The following is a 23,871-nucleotide window of genomic DNA, read 5'->3' on the forward strand; positions in this document are numbered from 1 at the left end:
ACTCTACAGGCTGTAAATGTTTTTTTTTTGCAATCATGAATTGTGGTGACTATTATGCATGACCTAGGGATTAAGTGTCTGCATTGCAAGTCATTACTAAGCAAATACAGAGAAAACATAGTATGAACACTGGAAGCAACGAGATAGACTTCCATACTGACGGTATTGTTCACTAGATTATTTTGAATGTTTTGTTCACTAGATAAAAAAAAAAGTACTATAAAACCCAGATTAAATTTGCTTCCAAGTACAATAACATGAAAGGCTCATATAAACATTTGTCAGTTCTGTCCTTTTGTTTACTATCAAAACTTCCTCCCTTAATCGCAAAGCACATCTAGTATGGCTATCACTCAGCAGTAGATTCCAAGAAACAATTCATTTGATTTAGGACATCTAATCGTTCTCAAATAGTCTTTAATTTTCTTAGCCTTAAGATAATGGGTTAATTAGCTAGGCTGTTTACAGGCTGGGCTGCACAGCAAATACAGTTTGTTTGCATTTTATAATAATAATAATAATAATAATAATAATAAAATGTTCAATTATGCAAGATGTTTTTGGCTGGACTTTGCAGCTATGTCTAATGAATGAGGAAAATAACTTACTATTGAAACAGACCATATTTAGGTCCAGGAATGGCATAAAGCGATACCACTTTACAATAAGTTCTTATTATTTAAGGTTAGTTCATGCATTTACTAACATTGAGCAAAACATTTGTTACATTAATCTTCGTTAATGGTAGATAATAAAAAAAATGTAATCATGTATTAAATGTTGAAGATAACATTAATTAAGATTAATAAATGCTAATGTTAGCTAATGTTAATGTTAGCTTATTTAAAAATTTTACCAAAAAAGCAAAATAATATAAATAAATTGCATTCATATTGTATTTCTCAAAACCCCCAGTCAGTGAGCTGTTGCAGTCATATTCTGCTACATAAACATGCCTCATTAAAAGAGCTGAAGGATTAATCCTGAGCCAATAAGGCTATTCCAAGAAAATGACTACATTGTGAAAAAGCACTACTTCCCTTAAGATCATACTGAACAACTGCAAAAGCCAAATTAAATCTTTAAATAGGGCTGTGGTAATTATCTCTCCACAGGCCTTAGAAAGAACACCTCTGCCTAGCGGCTGAAGGTTGACTCCTTAATATCTTGGCTCTATAATGTGGTTCTTCAGAGGCTGAAAAAACTCCAGACATTTTATGGAGCACCTCAGAATATCTCAAAGGCAAGTCACAGTCAGAATTATCCATCAGCTTCTAATAACACGGAAGCTGGTTTCGGGAAGTTTGTGCTGGAGCTTCAACAATCGCTGTAACGCGTTTAGAGATGCAAATGGTCATCAAATAGAGTATACCGGTTTTCACAATTTGACAAATGCAAAGCTATTACAGAACCTATGTTCAAACCATGCATAATTAAGTTAAATTTGCACATTTGATAGCATTTTGTCATTTAGTTAATAATTACTTGATTTATATAATTAAGTCGACCTGTACAGAACTGAACTTGCATCCCATCTCTTTTTTCACTTCTATATTTACTTTACACCTAAACTGAATTTCCCACAAGTCAACCGGCCCACCAGGAAACGTTCTTTTACTCGTTGTGTCCATTTCATCCCTGTCCCAAGCTGAATGTTTGGCATGACATGTAATCAAGCAGCAACACACCCAGACAGAATCAACATCTAAGAGTTAACAGGAAAGAGCCAGTTTTCTAAATACATATTTATCTGACTGTGCTTCTTTGACAGTCATTAAACACATCCAGCATGAAGGGGCAAATTTGCTGCATAATGTATTTGCTTACGCCTGTGTGTCCTGCAATATGAAACAGCAAGCGTGGGAGTGCTACAGTGAGGTCATTGTGTTTGCGAGCAAAGGGTGGGCTGACGGTGCAGCCCTCTGTAATAAAGTTGAGTGGTTTAGGATTAGCCCGCTGTGCTGTGAACATGCTTGCGCACAAAGAGGAAAGCTAACATTGCACATGGCAACCCTTGCTGACCACCCACACGCAAACTGTACAATACCACCATTTACAGCTCAGAACAGCAGTTACGGGGTAAACAATGAAACCATCACGGTGGATTAACAAGTCAAAGCCAGTGTTCTACATGTTAATTGTCCAAACGTTAGTTGAAAGGTGCAGCTGGTATTGGTAACTTTGAGGCTAAACAGTAAGGTGGAGGCTGCGAACACTAAAGAGATAATCAGCCAGTTAAGATTGTAACCAAGTTTCAAAACAAGACTGACAACATGTATTTACTCAGGAACTGAGCAGCAAGTTACAATATAGATTCAATCCAATCTACACAAAACTGCTGAGGGGATTTTTTTTTAAAGAATGACTAACAAACTGCCACAGAAAGAAAAATATTATTTGGAAGGCGTGTAATCGTTTGGAAGGCTGTGCAATATTCCTGAAAGCACAGCCCTGAGCAATCTGATGATTGTTGAAGATCAAGAGACTTTCCAAGGGAAAGCACCTTCTCTTAGTTTGCTTTCAGTTTCTCTGATATTATCAGTGGTTCTTTACTTCTAAAGCACCGTTTTCCAGTAACATGTTCATTGCAGTGCCAAATTATTCTCGTACTAATGGCAGGATGCCTTGAGGCTAATTATTTCACAACCTTTTCATGTAATAACAAAAGCGTACACACCTGAGCTGTTTGTTCGGCCTCGGTAGACATCGTCATAAGCCTTCCATTGCTGAGTGACTTGATACGCATGGATGAAGATCACCAGCACCCCTACCAAACAAATGAGAGGAACCAGGGCGGCCGTACAGAGAGCAGCATATATGTTGGGAATGAAGCATCTACAAATAAAGACAAAAAATAATATTGTCAGTATACAAAGAGGATTGGTACTCAGGTTTATGGCTGCGTGTTTGTGTATTTAGTATTCCATGGAAGAAAGAGAGTGAGTAAAACGGGTTTGAAACGACATGATGGACCTCATTACGAAGTTTGTTGATTGTTTTTCTTTATTCTTTAATTTTATTTCTCCTGAGATTCTCTCTTTTTCTCTTTCTCTGACTCCTCTCCTTCTATCTGAAGAATTTCTTCCAGTCAGCATTTGTTTTTGTCGTGTACGCAGTTATGAAGTCTCTGGCTGGTATTCGGGAAGGAAAAGCTTTGGGAAACTCAATCCAGAGTAATCTTGTTATGACGTGATCTGTATCAAAATAAGCAGCAGTTGCATTCTGTTCACAGGCCTGGCATCTCTCTGGCCAGACAAACAGAATGGACAAACACAGCCCGTACTCATTTTATGGAGCAGAAATGGCACAATGTAGCCATAATAGAATTCAAAGCATGTGAAATGCCTGTAGGAATATAAACAGCCCATTTTTCAATAGACTTCATCTGATCATAATTTTGAAACACTGCCTGGTTTAGCATAACATACTATATATCTTCACATACATGCCACATAAAAAAATAAATAACTTCCTCTTCAATTACACTGCTTTTCTGTCAGTTCTTTGTTAAAGGATTATCAGGAATTTTATCTACAGACTTAGCATTTGTCATGCGATAAATGCTGTAAAAGACTAGAGACACAAACACAAGTCAAACACATCTATCCAGTGCATATTTACATAGAAAAAACAGTGCACGGAATGCAAAAAGATTCTGTTTGAATGGGGCCTTACAAATGTTACAGTCTGTAGAGTTTTAATCTCATTTAATCAATTCACTTATATTGTTAGTAAAGGTTTCTTGCACCAGAATATGTATTTTTTTCTTTAATTGTTTTCCTCCAGTGTTGTTATTGTTGACATAACTATTAAAATATTAAACTTTTTTAGCTAATTGAAATATAGCCTAAATAAAATAAAACATAAATATTAGATAAAAAAAACTAAAATAAATCAATAAATAAAAATAATAATAAATAAATGAAAATTAGAAATGTTGCCTTGTCAACAAAAGTAAAATATAAATTAATTAAATAAAAAATAAATAAAAAATAAATAAATAAATGAATGAATTAAACTTGAAATAAGACTAAATGTAAACAGAAAACCCCAGTAAAGAATAAAAAAAAAATAAAAAAAAAATAATAATAATAATAATAATATTAATAATAATAATTACAAAAGCACATAAACAATTGCTTAAAAATAAAAGCTAATTGATCTGTGGAAGTAAAAACATGAAAATAAAGTTATTTTTATAGAACATCATGTTATTTTATTTAAAAAAAGGAAGAAGAAAAGTTGATTCTTCATGATATGACCCTTTTCAGAAACCTTGTAATGCTAAATTATGTGTGTTAAAATCTGACCTTTAAACTAATGTGCTTCTATTTCTACAAGCATTTGACTCCTCCCACGCTGCTGAAGCCTTATGGTACGGGAAAAGGCGAGAACTGCGGTGGCTTGTGAGGTGAGGTGACATCATTTGTTTGTTCTTGGAGAGAGAGATGTTTGGCTTTCATGAGTCAACTGGGAGTTTACTTGCTAAGAGCTGCTTTGAGACAGGGTGGAGAGGAGTGTCCATAGTCTTCTGTTATCACTACAGGCTTGGCTGGGGCGAAACTGAACGTATGCACAGTCACAGCTTGTAACCTCAAAAACACAGAGGAGCTAAAAATAGCAGCTCTTCCCGACTTACCAATAACAGACCCCGACCACACACAATCAATGTAAACGGGGCAAAGAAGAGCGTGTATATGAGACAGAAAATTGCTTACAATACATTAACACAGGAAATGAGTAACTACAAGCCAAAAAAACAGCACCAAAATGTGAGCATTTACATGTGAACATTTAGTTGTCCATTATGTACCCATTTGGTTAAGTAAATGCAGCATGTATCTCTGTGTGTGTGTGTGTGTGTGTGTGTGTGTGTGTGCACGAGAGAGCTCATATTCACAAACTCACAGATCTCCTTGCACCAGGCCATACACACTATGAATGCTCCATCCAAAGCCTCCCAGCAGGACTACAACCAGAATGATGATGACCAAAGCAGGAAGTCCCCAGCTGAGTAGGAAGTAGAGAAGATAGCGTCTCTCTGTGTGCTCATCATTCATCACCAATATCTGCCAGAAGTTAATGGCCTGGGAAAGACAACACAAATGTTCACATTACCGGTTTATAAACAAACCAGATTCAGAAAAAGGATGGCTGATTAATGTTTTGACAAGACTAGGCACCAAGAACCAACTACCAAATGGATATCTGTTGGTTAAATGACCTCATATCTAAATCACTGCACCATCAGATATTATTGCTATCAAGAGTTAATACTTTCTTGGTCTATGCATCCAGTTAGCCTGTTTCACTTTTGGGGATGAGGTACTTCAACTGGGAGTTTAACATCAACATCAAAATCAAGTCCTGATGTGGCACCTTCTTCCATCAGTATTAGCTCCATAAATGGATAGGAACTGCAGCAGCTCTGTTTTGCTGTGCTGGGAACTTGAATAAGAGATGAAGAGAAAGAGAAGCTGGCAGGATGTAGTATTAGCTTTTGGGTGTCGAAACTCTCTGCAATCCCTCTCCAACCTCTTTGTGATTATGGAAGAGGTTGGCACCCCGCCATTGAGATTGCCCTGTCTCACAACTTCCATTGATCTGGCGCTTCAACCTTGCCAGTATAGGGAGTCTCTGGGATCTATTGAATGGCTATTTTAGCACAGACTGAAACGTGAGTCCCAGTGCATAGGAAAGAACTCTTAGATCAATAGTTTTCATTGATAAATTGTATTTCCTTCAGAACCCTTTTAAAGTAGGTGTGGAACATCTGCACTATTTCCATTGAAAGCTAGAATACAATACATGACATTTGCCCAGATTTGCAGTCTGAAGGACTCAACAGCAGTTGCCATCTGATGTCTAGTGTTTTAAAATCTGTTTGGATATTAAAATATGTGTAGTGTATTCCAGTCTTGAACAGACAAAGACATAACTTACATAGTTTTAGCCCCAAATTGTCTCAAGGAATTTTGCAAATCAGGTACCAGCACACCAACGAAATCTGTGGTGAATGCAATTTGTACTGTGCAATTCCACATCATGCAGGTCAGTTCTGAGTTCTAGACTAGAGAACGCAGAATATCATCATCTGGCAAACTTGTATTTACCTTCTAGTTAAACTGGATTGTGGGTGGTTACTGAATAAGATTCAGCTTTTATAATGAAATATGGCTCAAAGTAATTAGTAAATGAGAAAAATGCAAATGAAACAATTGTCACATGTAATTATCACATCACATCAGTTATGCAAAGGTTTGTTACAGGCTCATTTGCCAGCTGTTTTGAGACTGTTTTGAAATAAAGACAAGCACGTGCTCAAATCATTCTCTGCAGGACGCAAATACTTTCCAGTCTGAATCATGATTTACCTTTTCCACCAAACACAACTTTTGTGTGATTTATTCCATGTGTGTTTTCATAAACTCACACCCACTTCTGCACATCAACACACTTACATAAACATACTGGACTTTACACTTTGGTCCTTCCACAACTCTTGCCTCCATAATCCTAAAACCTATTTTTGTAATTAGCCAGTTAGTTTATTTCATGTTCTCTTGCATAATCTTTCAACACCAGTGTATCAAGTTCCAATAGAGATTACATGCTCTATGTAAACAGTTAAGCCCCTGGTGTTTTTCAGCATCACTGAGGAAAACAAGATAATCCCACTATGAGTAAAACTGGCTTTTGATTTCAAGAGGTTCAGTTTAGGTGAGAGGTTCCTCCAGGGTCAGTGTGCAGTCCTATGTCTTTTCAAACTAAAGGGAGAAATTCAATGCAACATGAAACCAGATGTTTGTGTTCTGTGTGGGTCTTCGAGGGATTAAAAGCCATGTTCTTTTTTCATTTCATTAAGCATGTTAGGGTCAAATCCTGTTTTTGCTTTCGGGGAACAAGATGACCTTCATAGATTTGAGTGAGTTGACCTCCAGAGACAGGTTTCTGTGCTTAGAAGGGATTTTTAAAAGGTCTCTGAGGAGCTATTGTAGGCGTGCTAGCACAACTGCCTGCATAATCTCCACCAGAAGAATCACACGAAGCTGGAACATTTCAAACAGCACGTAAGGTAAATTATGTGTTTCCTAACAGATTGAACTGTGTGTATGAATCATGCCCATTTCTAAGCCGACAATGAAAAGTTATGATGATCAAACATAATGATGAACAAGACTCTATTTAACCAAGAGGAATTTGTTATTTTACACACACACACACACACACACACACACACACACACACACACACACACACATTTGTTTCTGTGAATTGTGGGGACTTTCCATAGAGTTCTATTACTTTTATACTGACCAAACAATATTTTTTATCCCCTAACCTAAACCTACCCCTTACAGAAAACCTATTTGCATTGTTACACTTTTAGTCCCATTTAGTCCCCACAATGTAGCATAAACAAGTACACACACACACACACTCACAGTTTTTGATTGTTTTATGAAGACTCTCTATAGCCATAACCCTCACACAAAACATTATGCATGTTTGCATTAAAACAAATGTCAAAATGTCAAAAAATTTCAGGTATTACTATCTTTGTGGAAACATTTGATCCCAGGGAATACCACACACTACAAAATGATACTTGTCTTAGTAAGGCAGCTTTCTGATACAAGCTTCCTGTTCATGGCGTGATTATTTATGTGCAAACATTCCCACATCTACTGCAACAAGTCAAAACCAAAGGCCTTTTGAGATTAGGCCCTAATCATACTTACAAATACACATCAGAGAGAAAAAGTAGAATCAAGAAACTAGGTTTCAGACTAACTTCTGGAATTTCTTGAGGGTAAAACCTTTTCAGACAGTCTACTATCTGAAGGTACCAAACACTATGTACTAAACAGTGACAATGAAGGTGTGTGATTGACGAAATATTGTGAAATTTATTATTTTTAAGTACGCTTATTGTTCACATGAAAGTTTATGCCACACCTTCAACTGCCCTGTAGTAAAACCTTTCTTCTGAAAAAGTCCTGATCTCGCTTTCAATTGATTAAAGGGATAGCTCACCTCAAAATAAAAGTTTTGTCATTATTTACTCACCCTCATGTTGTCCCAAACCTGTATGAATTGCTTTCTTCTGTTGAACACAAAAGAAGCTATTTTGAAGAATGTGAATATCCAAACAGTTGCTGGTATCCAATGACCATAGTATTTTTTCCATACTATGGAGGTCAATGGCTACTATTTGGTGACCAGCCATCTTCAAAATATCTTCTTTTGTGCTCCAAAAGAGGTAGACATGAAAAAGCATTTTAACAGATCTTTAATTTTTGAGTGAACTATGTCTTTAAGAAGTTAAGGATTATCAACAGATAATCATGAATTATAGACCCTATCTCAACTAAATTTAATTAACGAAGTGGGATTAAGTATTTAGTGTGGTCAGTGCAAAAACCTGCTATACAGTAGATGAAAAAGTAAAGTTTTACCTGTATGAGCATCCAGCTGAACTGGCTGAGGTGAAAATAATGGAAGAAGAGGCCAAGAGCAGCACAACTGTCCTCTGAGAACATACGTCCACGGAATGCAGACACCAGGAAACAAATCTGAGAAACACAGAGTGACAGATACATCAGCAGAGGCCCTGGAGTCCTCATACACTCAGCAGAAATCACACATTCAGATGACTCTCAGCATTCAGTTCTATCACTGAGTCCCAGAAGAGCATCACAAATGTCTAAGACTGTTCCTAAATCATTTATACTTATAATATTTTTGATAAATATTTGAAGAGCTGACACTGTCAGGTCTTGACCAGATGTCTAGAGGACTGTTACATCACACTGCAGAATGGACAGCCGAAAGAGCAACAGTTGACAAATCATTGTATGTGTGTGGGCCTACTGAGTGTTTAAGCAGATAGCTTCATTGTAAATTGTAACATTTTAATTAAAAAAAATTAAATAAATAACAGTTTTACATACATATTAGGGCTGGGTATCGAGTTCGATACTTGTTAGGCACTGACCGAATTGTCTCGATACCATCGAGTATCGAAAAACGTCTTGTCGTTCGGTACCAAATTTCGATACCTAAGGGGTTAATCTCATCAACGTCAGTGAGGCAATAAGTCTGCAGCACTAGGTGTGTTCGACTAGAAGCGGCGTTGCGCAGATTGATCAGTGTTTGACATCCATGAGAGCGATTCGAAAGCGTATGAAGCGATCTGCTCTCTATATCGCACAGTTTTGTTTACTACACACAAACTGAAGCGTGTGTGACGCTCGCGGTGATTTCAGCATCTGCCGTCTCACTAAATGAGGACATTAACACATGAACAACATCTCCAGAACTGCTCTGAGAGTCACTTCATTAGCATTTTACCGTTTCATTTGAGTAAAACTAGCTTTATATCATATTCACACAGAAATGTACAGGTATTCACGGCAACCCGTCAAAATAAAAGTTCGGTTTAACTTGGAAGACACTGCGGCAGAAATACATTACTATTGTTCAGCAGAATGTACATACTGTTACTACTAGGCTACTATTAAAATGATTAAAACTTTATTTTTTTAAGTGATGATCACACAACATTTCTTCCATGTTTCAATTTGAATAGTAAACCCCCTTTGTTTGCCAAAATAAATAAATAAACGTTGATTTAATAATAATAATTTAATGATAAATGCAATTTAATGTTTTATGCCTTCATTTGAAAACCAGAACACAGTAAAATAAAACATTTCATAAGGCTATTTTAAGAATAAATTTGAATAAACTAATTTTTTATGCATTCAAATAATTAGACATACTATACCATAATTTAATAACAATAAAACATATGGTGAAAGAAAATAAAACAACCACTTATGAAAGTGGATAAAGATTTTCAATTTCTTGAAGTCTTTAACAACCTAGAATAAATGAATAGAAATGATGATTCTGTTACGGGTTGTGGTTGTGGCATAAAATAAAATGAATATAAATGAAAGGCAGGAGAACGGACCGATAACAGAGTAATGGAGTTCGTGGATGCTGTCGCCGCCCTAGCCCTCCTGGATCTCCCCTTTAATAAGTTCACATGGGAGTTTTGTGAGCTCGCCGCGACAACTACGTTGGCGGACTCCACCATCATCGAGATGTTCCGGCTCGGGGCCACTTTCCACCGTCCCGTGGACCTCCCAGACACCACGGGATTGAGTTGGAGAGAGGCCATTCTTCGGTGTCTGGGAAGCGTCCGGGCCCGAGCCGGAACCAACTCGTCAGCCGCGGCTCTCCCTTGTCCGCCATCATCACCGACTCCTCCTCACCAGCCGCCGTCCGCGGCCCACGAATGCCTCCGCTGGTCCCGTCCAGCCCTCCTGTGCCTCCGCTGGTCCCGTCCAGCTCGCCTATGCCTCCGCTGGTTCCGTCCAGCTCCGCGCTTCCAGAGCGCCACCCAGTGCCTGCGCCACGAAGGCGCCTCCCTACCTCCGCGCTACCCGAGCGCATCCAAGAGTCTGCGTTTCCAGAGCGCCTCCAAGAGTCCGCGCTTCAAGATCGCCCCCCTGTGCCTGCGCCACGAAGGCGCCTCCCTAGCCCTGCGCTGCCCGAGCGCATCCAAGAGTCGGTATTCCCTGGTGAATTCTGCTCCGTCTTGGGCGCCCAAACTCCCGGATCCGCCATGGTCGTCCAAGCCTCCTGCTCCGTCTTGGGCGCCCAAGCTCCCTGCTCCTCCTAGGCCTCCCGAGTCCCTGGATCCTCCATGGCCTTCCAAGCCTCCTGACCCGCCATGGCCTTCCGAGCCTCCCGACCCGCCATGGCCTTCCGAGCCTCCTGACCCGCCATGGCCGCCGGAGTCCCCTGACCCGCCATGGCCTCTAAAAATCTCCTGTTCCACCCTGGATGCCTCCTCTGTATCCCTGTCCCACCCCCCCTCCCAGGTGGTACAGTTACGGCGCGGGACGCACCTACCAGGAGGGGGAGGTACGGTCACGTGTCTGCCTGTCTGAGTTCCCGTCTGTCCTTATTTGGTTTAGTTCCATTCCTTGTTAATTAATTATCTGTCATTGTCCCCACCTGAGTTGAATTACGTTGTTTGCTCTTTTGTTCCCTTTCCTTTAAAAGCCTTCAGTTCTCCATTTGCTTTTGTCCGTTCTTGATGTTTATTAAATGGGAAAAGTGCGTTGAAGCCATTTCATTCTCTCGTCATTCATTTAGATTTAAGTTTGCTCACGCCACAACCACAGACTCGTAACAGATTCTGTCTGAGCTATGCGTTTTAAAACGAACACGTACCAGTGTAAATGTAGCCTAACAGATGTGTAAACTGAAAACTATTTGACCTTTATTAAAATTATTTGCACTGATTTATTGTGTTGGATATATTTAGTTAATTTGTGCAGTGGCTCAGAAGATGAGGCTTTGAGTCTGTATTAATGTCAACAAGCTGAAAAAATAAAACCAAAGTTTTTTGAGATAATATAATCTTTTTAAAACTGATTTCATAAAATTGGTATTGAAAAAAGTATCGTTCAGGAACCGGTATCGAACTCAAGGTATCGGTATCGATATCGAAAATTTTTAAACGATACCCAGCCCTACATATTACATCATATTTTCTTTAAATCTTGCTTTTTTTTCTCCAAAATTTTAATTTCAGAAATTAAGACATCTGGACACAGTATGTAATATACATGATTATAGTTAACCTTAGAATCTACAGTGGTGTGAAAAAGTGTTGGCCCCCTTCCTGATTTTTTTATTTTTTGCATATTTGTCACACTTAAAAGATTCAGATCATCAAACTAATTTTAATATTACACAAAGATAATGCAAGTAAATACAAAATGCAGTTTTTAAATGATGATTTCATTTATTAAGGGAAAAAAGCTGTCCAAACCTACCTGGCCCTACATGAAAAATTAATTGCCCCCTCCTATTAAATCATGAAAGAACTGTGATTAACCACATTATTTTAGAAAGCTGAGTTAAATTTCACTAGCCAAACCCAGGCCTGATTACTGCCAGACCTGTTGAATCAAGAAATCACTTAAATAGAACCTGTCTGACAAAGTGAAGCATGTTTAAAGAGCAACACATCATTCCGCGATCTTAAGAAATTCATAAACAGATGAGAAACAAAATAGTTTACATGTATCAGTCTGGAAAGGGTTATAAAGCCATTTCTAAGGCTTTGGGACTCCAGAAAACCATGGTCAGAGCCATTATCCACAAATGGAGAAAACTTGGAACAGTTGTGAACCTTCCCAGGAGTGGCCGTCCTACCAAAATTACTCCAAGAGCACAAAGACGACTCATCCAGGAGGTCATAAAAGAACACAACACAACATCTAAAGAACTGCAGGCCTCACTTGCCTCAATTAAGGTCGGTGTTCATGATTCAACAATAAGAAAGAGACTGGGCAAAAACAGCATCCATGGGAGAGTTCCAAGGCAAAAGCCATTGCTGACCAAAATAAACACAAAGGCTCATCTCACATTTGCCAAAAAATATCTTGATTATCCCCAAGACTTTTGGGCAAATATTCTGTGGACTGATGCGACAAAAGTTGAACTTTTTGGAAGGTGTGTCCTGTTACATCTGGCGTAAAACTAACACAGCATTTCATAAAAAGAACATCATACCAACAGTCAAACATGGTGGTGGTAGTGTGATGGTCTGAGGCTGCTTTGCAGCTTCAGAACCTGGATGACTTGCCATAATTGATGGAACCATGAATTCTGCACTCTATCAGAAAATCCTGAAGGAGAATGTCCGGCCATCAGTTTGTGACCTCAAGCTCAAGTGCACTTGGGTTATGCAGCAGGACAATGATTCCAAACACAGCAGCAAGTCCACCTCTGAATGTCTCAAGAAAAACAAAATTAAGGTTTTGGAGTGGCCAAATCAAAGTCTGGACTTAAATCCAATTGAAATGCTGTGGCATGACCTTAAACAGTCCATTCATGCTCGAAAACCCTCCAATGTGGCTGAATTACAACAATTCTGCAAAGAAGAGTGGGCTAAAATAGACTCATTGCCAGTTATCGCAAATGCTTGATTGCAGTTGTTGCTGCAAAGGGTGGCACAGCCAATTAGGTTTAGGGGGCAAGCACTTTTTCACACAGGGCCATGTGGGTTTGGATTTTGTTTTCCCTTCATAATAAAAAACTTCATTTAAAAACTGCATGTTGTGATTACTTGTGTTATCTTTGATTAATATTTACATTTGCTTAATGATCTGAAACATTAAAGTGTGACAAACAAGCAAAAAAAAAATAAAAATCAGGAAGGAGACCAACACTTTTTCACACCACTGTAGTTTCCTATTTACAGTTAACCAACTTGGGTCTTTTTTGGTGTGACAAGATATAATCCAAATCCAAGGGCCAATGTACAATTCAGGAACAGTGCAACACTTACGAAACAAAAACATCTGGGTAGTTTCACCTTGTCTTTGACCTGTCAGAACTGTATTTGTGGACACATTAAAAAAAAAACAAACTGGCAGACAACTCTCATGTGGAGGGCACTAGGTAACGGTCCAGTCCATAAATACTGTGACCCTTTCAATACAAACAACACAGTGTTTTTCACAGTGGTGAGAGTCCCTGTTCGGAAACCCAAATTAAGGGGAAACTGTGCCCGTGGAAAACCTATCCTGGCTGCTGAGTGAAGGGAAATGTGGAGTCGCTACAGACGGGATGGCATTAAATGAGGTACTATTGGGATAAAAGTCAAGAGGACAGCGAGTGGTGTGAGAGGGAGGTGTCGGCGCAGGAAGGAAAAGAGGGCAGGGACGTCCGCAATGTGCAGTGTCCATCAGGTGCATGCTGGGAAGCGTGATTCTGGCGTGGAAATGTGGTAATGCTGCCAAAAAAACAAAAAGCTCAGTACTGTATGTGTGTTAGTTAGCAGGGTCATGGAATAATCTCATAAACAAACTCAAATAAAGCCTTGTTCGCTCAAACATATTCATTCATAGTCTGTCATTATTTTAGTTTGCGAACTACATTTTACATTTTACAATATTAAGGGTTATTTTTTGGGGTTAATACAAACCCTTTTTGGGTCTATGAGATATTTACACTTACTACTGAACAGGACTAACAAGATTTTCAAAAGAAAATGAGCCTGTGCAAATATCAAATATTTGGGGTTAGTATGCTTTTCTATTTTTTTGAAAGAAATAATACTTTTATACAGCAAGGACACATTAAATTGATTGAAAGTGACAGCAATGACATTTATAATGTTACAAAACATCTTTATTTCAAACTAATGCTATTTATTGAGAACTAAATCAGCATACTAGAATGATTTCTGAAGGATCATGTGGTAGTGAAGACTGGAGTAGTGGCTAATGAAAATTCAGCTTTGCCATTACAGGAATAAACTCAAATGTTAAATATTAAAATAAAAAGTTATTATATATATATATATATATATATATATATATATATATATATATATATATATATATATATATATATATATTAGTAATTTTAAGTGACCCATTTTAAAATTTTTAACTAATTCAAAAGAATTTATCTATTTAGACACATATCCTTCACAGCATAAGGTTACCAAAATAAAATAGTTAGAAATGGAAAAAGCTTGAAAAAAATGGTGTATGGAAACAGTTACTAGGGTTGGCGGGGTTTAGCAAAGTCTCACTTTTTCACAAAGCTTCTTCTGTGTCACAGTAAAAATACTCAATCACATTCAAACTAGGAGCTCATTACAGGCTCTACAGTGACACCTTCATTAATGCAAACTGAGGCAAAGCCCATGTTTTTTGTTCCTGTATTCGTCCCTGGGGCGTACACCCGGGTGAGTAAACAGGGAGGAGAAGCGATCGGGTTCCCATTCAATATGATCTGCTCACACACACCCACTCAGACGATCACATCAGTAACACTAGCTGCTGATGGCAGTGGCACCATCCCCCTCCTCTAATAACCTTTCTGGATGATTCTCTGCTCCACAATTGATCCAGCTGCCTTATGTAACAAAAAAGACATCCAGAAAGACTTCTGAAGCTAAAAGTAGCAGCTAACTCAGTTCATCACAAACGACCCGTTCAGTTCATACATCAATCCACAACGGGCTTATCACTGGCCCCTAGTCGGCCATTTATCCTGCTGAAATGTGTATAAATACAGGCAACATGGCTCCGGCTTAACAGTTCCTGATTAATAAGACATCAGCACCCCTGTCATGTGAAACGCATGGCCTCCGATGACATAACCAAAGCTGGTTGGGGGACAGCGGTTCATTCAGGGTATTGAGATTGGAGAAGGGTGATAGAGAGCCACAGTGGAGATCAGAGGACCCTGTGTCTGGGACCTGTCTGGCCTGGAGACAGCCCTCAAGACCAGATGCACTTGATAATGTGGATCTGCTTATCCTTTCAGTGCAATCACTCAAACCCGTAACAGGGAGTGGCAGAAAATAGACCATACAATCTGATCCGCGTTGTGTTTATAGCACGGATGTACTGCACCGCGCTGTACCATAAACAATATGGGTGTAAACAGTACATGTTTGCAGGACAGCTCACAAGATTATATCATCATGAGTTAAACATAAAACCCACACCTGTACCTTTGTAATCTATTTAATCCACACCTTGACTTAGTACAATTATTATAAAGAAGCAGTAAAAAAAAAATGGATGTTATAAAATGAGAAGTAAAATAAATTTAGTGAGGTTTATGGGAAAGCGTAAAATCTGGCAATGTAATAAAACACAATCTAACACATTTTATAGGTATACAGAGTAAAATGTCTATTAAAAATAAATAAATACAGCCAAATAATAATAATAATAATAAAGATTAAATATTTTAATTATTAAATACACATATATATATATATAAAATCAATCATTTATTATAGGCTGGAGTTACAAACCAAAATCATGAATTTGAAATGAATCTAAAATACTTCATAAAGATGTTTTATGACAAAGAAAGTAGATTATATTATTCAGTACTATGTCAGGTCAAGGACTGAAGACAAAATTTTTTCTCTAAGGTCAGTTGGTTCCCGATGAGACAAAGAAACAGAGCTGTGTCAGGGTTGTCATTATGGAGACTGAGAGACGAATCACTCAGCATTATCAGCTTTCTAATCACAACGCTGGATTAGTGCCAGACAGTCCTACAACGCCACTGTCTTATTTGAATTAATGCCCAAGAAGACAGACATTTCCTATTATGGTTTGTTTGGTTCTTTGTTTGATTTGGTTCCTTGTTTGGTTGCATGATGGATGTAAAATATGTGTTTATGTACAATCTATCTACCAACCAGCATCTATGGAACAAGAACAAAATACATCTATATTCAAATGTAAAATATCTGGAAAACAAAAATCTTAATATCTAGATATACAGTTAAATTCAGGTAAATGTATCATTTTTTAAAGGGTGTTTAAATATTTTTGCAGAGATTAAAAAAAGGAAACATTATATAAATTATATACTTTTGTTTTGCACTCGTTTCATCACACTACCAGTTTACATAATTGAAACAAAATATTCAAACATTAAAACATTACACATTAAAGTTGCTATATTAAGGAAGCAGCTGGGAATGTTTTTGCAGCTAATTCACAGCTGACTTGGGAGTCTCCACAGTAGTACCTCCTATACCCGGAGGAAGACACTGAGCTTAAAATAGCCATACACCATGCATTAAAAACATTATGCCTTGACTGACAGACAGATGACTGGGGAACCATGCATGTTGAACTTAGAATGACAGCCCAGCCAGGAGCTGCAGAGCAAAAGCTACTTCAGTGTGCACTAAGTTGCTTTGGTTAAAAAGCATCTATTGAAGGACAAATCAATATAAAACAAACCCAATGGCTCTGTGATCGCTTTGTCTACTTTACGTATGTTATTGGCCTTGAGACATCTTCTACATAATTCCAAATTCTTTAGATATGTTTTTTCATAATCACAACTTCATTTTCTTGTGGTCTCAACGTAACAAAAGTTGTTTTATTTTATCTTACAAGAAAAAAAAATAGGGTGCATCACTCATAATTTCTCTGGGCAGCCACAAAGCATTTAATCGGCTTCTGTCAAACATCGCTCTATAACCATGCAGACATCCCATCACACTAGTTGGCAGGGAATGGAATTGACCACATGTCACTACAGTGTGAAGGACGATAAACTTGTTGCCTCCTTCTCAAGTGTCGGACGCTGATTTGTAAGACATAATATCTGGTGCGAGTACCTGATCTAAGTAAAAACCAATTCACTCTTGCAGCAGTACATATTGAGCTTAGAAATAGTTTTGTAAGTAATCTTGGATGTGCTTCTGTGCTTCCATGATCATTAACAACAACAACAACAACAAAAAAACCTTTCCTAAACCATATAATATGTGCAAGTGCTTTATGTAGACTACAAAGTTATTTTGAACTCCATATTTCCAAATGTCTTTCTTTTTATATATACAATTTTCTCAGAAGGATACCTGAGAAACAGGTAAATGCATTCATCTCTGCAGTGTGTTTTTGTGCAGCGGGATGCACTCAGAGCCACTCTAGTCCTGTACTCCATTGGTGTGCCTTTGAGTGTTACTATATTTAGATACTGTGTTAGTCACAGATGCACCTCCCCCCTTTTCCAGAGCCGACTATAAAGGAGTCAAGCAGTCTGTGGCCTCAAGCTGATTTCCACACACATCAGTCAGACAGGTAAACCTCAGTACCAGCCCTGTGAGCATATGCACTGTGCAAAACAAACACTTGTGAAGAACAGCCCAATGATATTCATTATCTGTGTACAAAACACTCAAACAACTATCATCGCCAGCTGTTGGAAATTTGTACATGTGAAGGGAAAAATTGCAGGGTAATAATATAGCAAAGATCCATCTGCCTTCCTCCTCAGAAGAGAGAGCCGGCTGGGCTGTTTCCTGTCTGGAGGATGAATATGTGTTAGTCATCAAGCAACAAGCAAGATATATATTTGGCTCAAGGTGTGGTATTAGTTGCTGTTTTGAAGAATAAATCAATCTCCACTCCACTGCATGACAGATGGTGTTTTTTTGGCATCTTCTCTGAGGACTATGTTTCCATATACTATACTAGTGTGAGTTACATTGTTATGACTGCACTAACTAAAAAGAAACTTGTTACCTTGTTTTTTTTTTTTTTTTTGGTAATGCAATTTACATGATTCATTCCTATTTTTTCAACAAGTAGAACAACAAAAAGTTGCATCACTGTCTTAAGCTCAACTTGAATTGCACTGCTTTACACCAGAGCAACATCACCAAAATAATAATCATTTGAAAACAAAACAAACAGTAAATAAATAAATAAAATGTTTTAAAGAATTATTAGGATGTATTATATTCATTTTTATTTAGGGTAAATATATATCTCAAATTAATGCTGTCAATTGTCATCCTAATCGATTTAATTCGTGTGCCAGAAAAATATGGCCCTGATTAAATAAATATTAACATTATACAAAACAATATATCAACGGACACTTATTTATTAAAAATAACTTCAAATAGTTTCAATGTACTGTATGTAGTTTTTTTTTTTTTTGTCACTGTAAAACATACACCCACGGCATTTTCTGTGAGTTTGAACTGAAAATGAATGAATGAATGAATTATGAACACACACACTTTTTTAAACATATTTCTAATTTTCTTTTTAACATTTATTTTTTTTACATTTGTGAAAATTATAAGCACACTATTTCCCTAATCTAGATCTCCAGAAAAAAAAAAAAAAAAGAGAATGTGGCAATCTGAATCATTATTAAAGAACATCTCAGAGGGTCAATATGCTCCTCTCAGAGATCTGCTGCTGATGTTGATTTGGCACAGGGCGCTAATAATAGCCCTGGCCACAAAGATTACATCACCAGCAGAGCGTGAGAGATGAGTCACGTCACCCAGACTTTCCGAATCTTCAATGTGTCATTCATAACACCATCCTGGTTCTCAATTGCCCTTTTTCTTTCATTTCCCCACCCCCCTCCTCTAACAGCTACCGGTCTGAACTAGCTGGTTCCAGACTCCGCAGCATCGTGGGTGTTTCCTCAGCTACTTTTGTTCAGTGGGAGCCAAAGGCACACATTTTTCACAAACATCCACCTTCATCTATAATTTCTTCTTTCTGCCTTCCTTCTCATCTGGCAAGATCCCTCGTTGCTCATGACAGGGCTTTCCCCAAACCGTCAGGTCTGACGGGGTTTTTTTTTTGCACAGACTTTCATCAGCCAAAGTGGTTGTGGATGAGCGCCTCAGGCACACTACATAAGTATGCACTGTTTCATGGTGGAAGTCTTGAAGAAAAGGTGAAATAGCTGTGGGACGTGATTTAGTGGGTCAGTGTGGGAAGGCCGCACCTGACGTGTGACTCACATGCATGTATGTTAAGTCATGAAAAATACTGAGAATGTTAGATGTGCGGGCGGCTGTTCACAAGGAAGTCTTTATTTTCTGCATCCTTATCCTAAATGAATGTTCGCAATCTGGTTTCAGTCGAAAACTTGTCAAGACCTTGAAAACGAAAAAGTTGTTTATGTGAGATGTGAGATTTTAAATGTTGAATTATTTCATTATTATTTTAGATCTCAGATCCTCATTGAACCTAAAGAAAGAGCTATGAATGGTAAAACAAAATATTCTCAATGTAGTTCAAATATTCGGTAACACTTAAGAATAGGGAACACTTATTCACTATTGACTACGACTTTTCCCTCAATAAATTCCTAATTTGCTGCTTATTAATAGTTAGTAAGGTAGTTGTTAAGTTTGGGTACTGGGTAGGATTAGGAATGTAGAATAAGGTCAAGTAGAATAAGGTATTAACATGTGCTTAATTACTACTAATAAATGGCTAATATTCTAGTAATATGCATGCTAATAAGCAACTAGTTAAGAGACCCTAAAATAAAGTGTTACCAAATATTCTAATTAAAGTTAAGCTAATTATACATTTGTGTTAATTGAAAAAGACAACAATGTCAAATGATCTTAAGTAATCACAACATTATACATTGCTGCAATTAACATTTGGTCCAGTTAATCCAGTGCTTATGTTTATGCAACATAATTTTGTTATGAAACACATAACTCCCACTAGATGTTTGACTTCCAAACACTCCATCAGCGCTCAGACTAACAAATACACACTGACCACTGACATTCAGTGGGACATTATTACACCCTTGGCACTAGTTCGGATGACCTGCCCCCTTTTCTTTTGTTCGTGGTTACATTTCATCCCCTTATGCAAGCTTGCTTTCAGCAGGGACTGGGAAGTCTATTGTTATTTGATGACATTTCGCAGTCAGTTTTTTTTAAATCGAAGAATGGCATAAAAACAAATTTGAATTTGCACTTCCCTGCTACTACGACAAACAGAAGATACTCCAGGAGACACATTCATAGCGCGTGACACTGTTGATACCTCACTACACATGTATAAAAACACAGTAACTGAGAATATGGTTACACTGTTGAAAAGTTTGGGGTTGGTAAGATTTTTGTAATGTTTATTAAAATAATTTTCTTATGCTCACCCAGGCTGCATTTATTTGATCAAAAATACAGTAAAAATATTATTATAATTTTAAATAACTGTTTTCTGTTTTAATATATTTGATTAGGTAATTCATTCCTGTGATGGCAAAGCTGAATTTTTAGCTGTCTTCAGAGTCACATGATTTTTGTGGAAACTGCTTATTGTTCCCCAGAATTTTCTGATGAATAGAAAGTTCACAAGAACAGCATTTATTTGAAATATAAATATTTTCTAACATTATAAATGTGTCACACTTCTGATCGAATTAATTCATCCTTGCTGAAAAAAAAAAAAAACAATTCTGAAAAAAAAATTAAAAAAATAGTAAAATCTCACTGACCCCAAACATTTGAACGGTAGTGTATTTGGATACCCAAGGCACACTTTGTATAAACATTTTTGCATTGAATAACAAAATATCAAACCATGTGGATTTTATTTTAAAGACAGCACAAGCACACTTTTCATTTTTCAATGGATACTGTACATATACCCCCGGTTTCAAAGACAAGGCTTAAGCCTAGTCCCAGACTACAATGCATGTCTGGGCTGTTTTAACTGAAAGAAATTTGCACTGACTGATCTTAAAATGTCAGTTTCATTGTTGTAGCACACCAGTAGTGTTTTTATCTAAGGCATGTTTGTAAAAGCTACTTAAATGTCCTAATTGAACCATGGCCTAATCCTGGCTTAACCTAAGCCATGTCTATGAAACCAGGCAAGACAAAAACTGTAATGACATTATATAATTAATTTGATAAACTATACCTGCGGTATCTCTTCTAGGACACTGGTGTGAACTTCAACACTTTAAAAGATCTTTGTACCAGGTGGTTAAAAGTCATAGAAGAGCTCTAGCATAATTTACATAGTTTACAGATACTATTTGGTTTGATATTTTGTATTTAATTCAATGAATTTCAGACTATTTTAAGGTACCTTAATAGTCCTAACATCTTTTAGTCCCACTGTATATTTAATAAAGACGCGCTACAAAGAAATAATAATACAACACTGAAAGACCTGCATGTTTAAATGACTTTGAAAAGTGGTGACAGGAACTTCAATCATCTTCTTCAAGCCAGCGTTAGCTGAATAACATAGCAGCAGAGACTTCAAAGCCTACTTTATCATTCTTAGTAAAACCTCCTTGAAGTGTCTGAGCGTGATAAAACCAAACAAGCTTTAGTCCCTCACTTCTAAACTCATAGACACTGTGTTGCTGTTGTCACAAATCTCCAAGCTACCTGATACTGCTACCGCTCTCCTCCTCAAAACAACACATGCTATCGTTCATCTCATGCCAGACTGCAGCAAACAGAAGAGTTGGCCTTAGTGTTGGCTATCACGCTGACATTTCGGGTCAAAGCGGACATGCCATCCAGCCAAAATAAAAGTGACCATGGGAACACAGTCATAAACAGACCTTCAGAATAACAATAATGGCAGAAAAAAATTTAATGAAAAAAAACAAAAAATCATTCAGTACATTCAGTACTGTCGTCACAATATCATCTGGTGCTCAACAACAGAAGGCCCTTCATCATATCTTAACCATTTTACAGTGTGGTTTTCTCTGAGGTTGTTTTTCCAGCTTTTGCTTGCATGTACCCTAATTAATTTACATTTATGTGAAAAGGGGAGCTCTTAATACATATTTACGTGCATTTATATTAGATTACACATATGATACATGACCCCAGGGTTAAGTAGGGGGAATTTATTATTACCATGCTTTCTTTTACCATACAGTAGATCACTTTGGTTTGTGAATGGAGCTACAGTGACCCCTATAGCCACAATGCAACAACACAGCTTCTAGTAAGACCAGTAGTTTACAGTTCCCGCATTGATAACTAAGAGTAAACATTCATATATATATATACAGTTTATCATAAGGATAAAGAGTGTTGACAGTTTGTTTTGGCCACATCACCATGCAGACTGCACACAGTCACGCAGTCAAAGAACACTAACAAAGGAACCTAAAATAGGCCTGAAGTTTAATGAAATGGCTGTTGATGGTTTCCTTCCTCGCTTATCTGACGGCACATCCTGAAGATTCTTGGAAATCTGACAGAAGCCTAGTCCCTCTATCTATTCTGGAACATGCACAATGGCCTTTGGCTGGTTCATTCTGTGCTCTGGGCTCTGTCCTTGTATTGTGTACACACGTTTTACTGTGTGGAAATGCTAAACTAGACCAGTCAACTTCCAGACTGGATGTAGTACAATCATACGTGTCGATCCCTTCAAGGCTGAACAAGTCATCCTCAAATTGAGCTTCTAAATTGATACCTAGAAAGCAATACAATACATTTTCACATGGGCACGAGTGACTAGATGTGCCAGCTTTCGCCCTCATTCTTTCCAAAGTCAATAAACAAACAAAAAGGCAGCTCATCAGGCGAAGCATTGCCCTGTCTCACCCTCCAATGTTCAGGCCAAATGAACTATGTGCTTCCCAGGTATCTAAAAATAGAGCAAGCAGGCTCCCCGAGTCCAGAGGTTATTCAGAAACCGTGCTGACAGACCTGCACTGATAGGACTGTCCTGGTCAGCCGCCAAATCTGAACTGCATTAAGTCCTAGTTTGATGGGCAGGACTTGAACACTAATGAAGAATTGGAGCCTAAGGACAATAAATAAAGCTGGTAGGAGAGAAACCGCAAATAAGCCACAGTAAGTACAAAACTGAAGGTTTTTGCACAGCTACTATACAGTTTCCATTAGTCTTTCCAAAATGTCAAGCGTCACCTCTGTCTCTCAGAGCAAACGCACAACATTAGGGTCAAATGTAGTTCAATGTAAACATGTAAACATGGACAAAGCTCAGCTACAGTCGCATTAAGGTTTGTTAGTCCGATTTTGACTGGTACAATTCCAGACAGACGAAACCATTTACATTTTTAAAAGACAAATTATCGCTTTTGTCTAATTGGAATCAAACTTTTAAAGTGTATTTAAACAAACAAAGTTATTTGCAAAATGCAGCCACAATGATAATAAACAGTAATAATTTATTGTGCTCACCTATGAACGTGACACTTTTAAGGTCCTGCAATAATGCTGATTTATGTAAGAGTTTCTTTAAAAACAACAACAAAAAAAAAAGTAAAATGGGAGTACCACAGTACATTAATAGTATCAGACTATAACATGCAATAACATGGCTCTTCAATATAACATGGCAATGAATGCCCAATATGTATTTATTTATTTATTTATTTATTTATTTAACCAGGAAAGTCCCATTGAGATACAATATCTCTTCTACCAGGGAGTCCTGGTCAAGATAGGCAGCAAAGGATAAATTTACAAAGAGATAGACATCACCACACAATAAA

The 23,871-nt window shown here is 37.7% G+C and overlaps 1 protein-coding gene across 4 annotated transcripts in view; it reads right to left on the bottom strand.

Moving 5' to 3' along the window:
• adgrv1 (adhesion G protein-coupled receptor V1) overlaps positions 1-23,871 on the bottom strand; it is a 139,393-nt gene that overhangs the window by 20,212 nt on the left and 95,310 nt on the right. For 2 of the 4 annotated variants that reach the window (XM_058775838.1, XM_058775839.1), the window contains exons 85-87: positions 8,460-8,576; positions 4,909-5,087; positions 2,678-2,835 (exon numbers count right to left, since the gene is read on the bottom strand). In XM_058775838.1, the coding sequence (XP_058631821.1) occupies positions 2,678-2,835; positions 4,909-5,087; positions 8,460-8,576 (454 nt within the window). Of the gene's footprint in view, positions 1-2,677; positions 2,836-4,908; positions 5,088-8,459; positions 8,577-23,871 lie in introns of those variants that run through there. The other 2 variants (XR_009271335.1, XR_009271336.1) reach the window with 2 other exon arrangements.

Source organism: Onychostoma macrolepis, chromosome 05, assembly GCF_012432095.1.
Source record: "Onychostoma macrolepis isolate SWU-2019 chromosome 05, ASM1243209v1, whole genome shotgun sequence".
Lineage (NCBI taxonomy): Eukaryota > Metazoa > Chordata > Actinopteri > Cypriniformes > Cyprinidae > Onychostoma > Onychostoma macrolepis.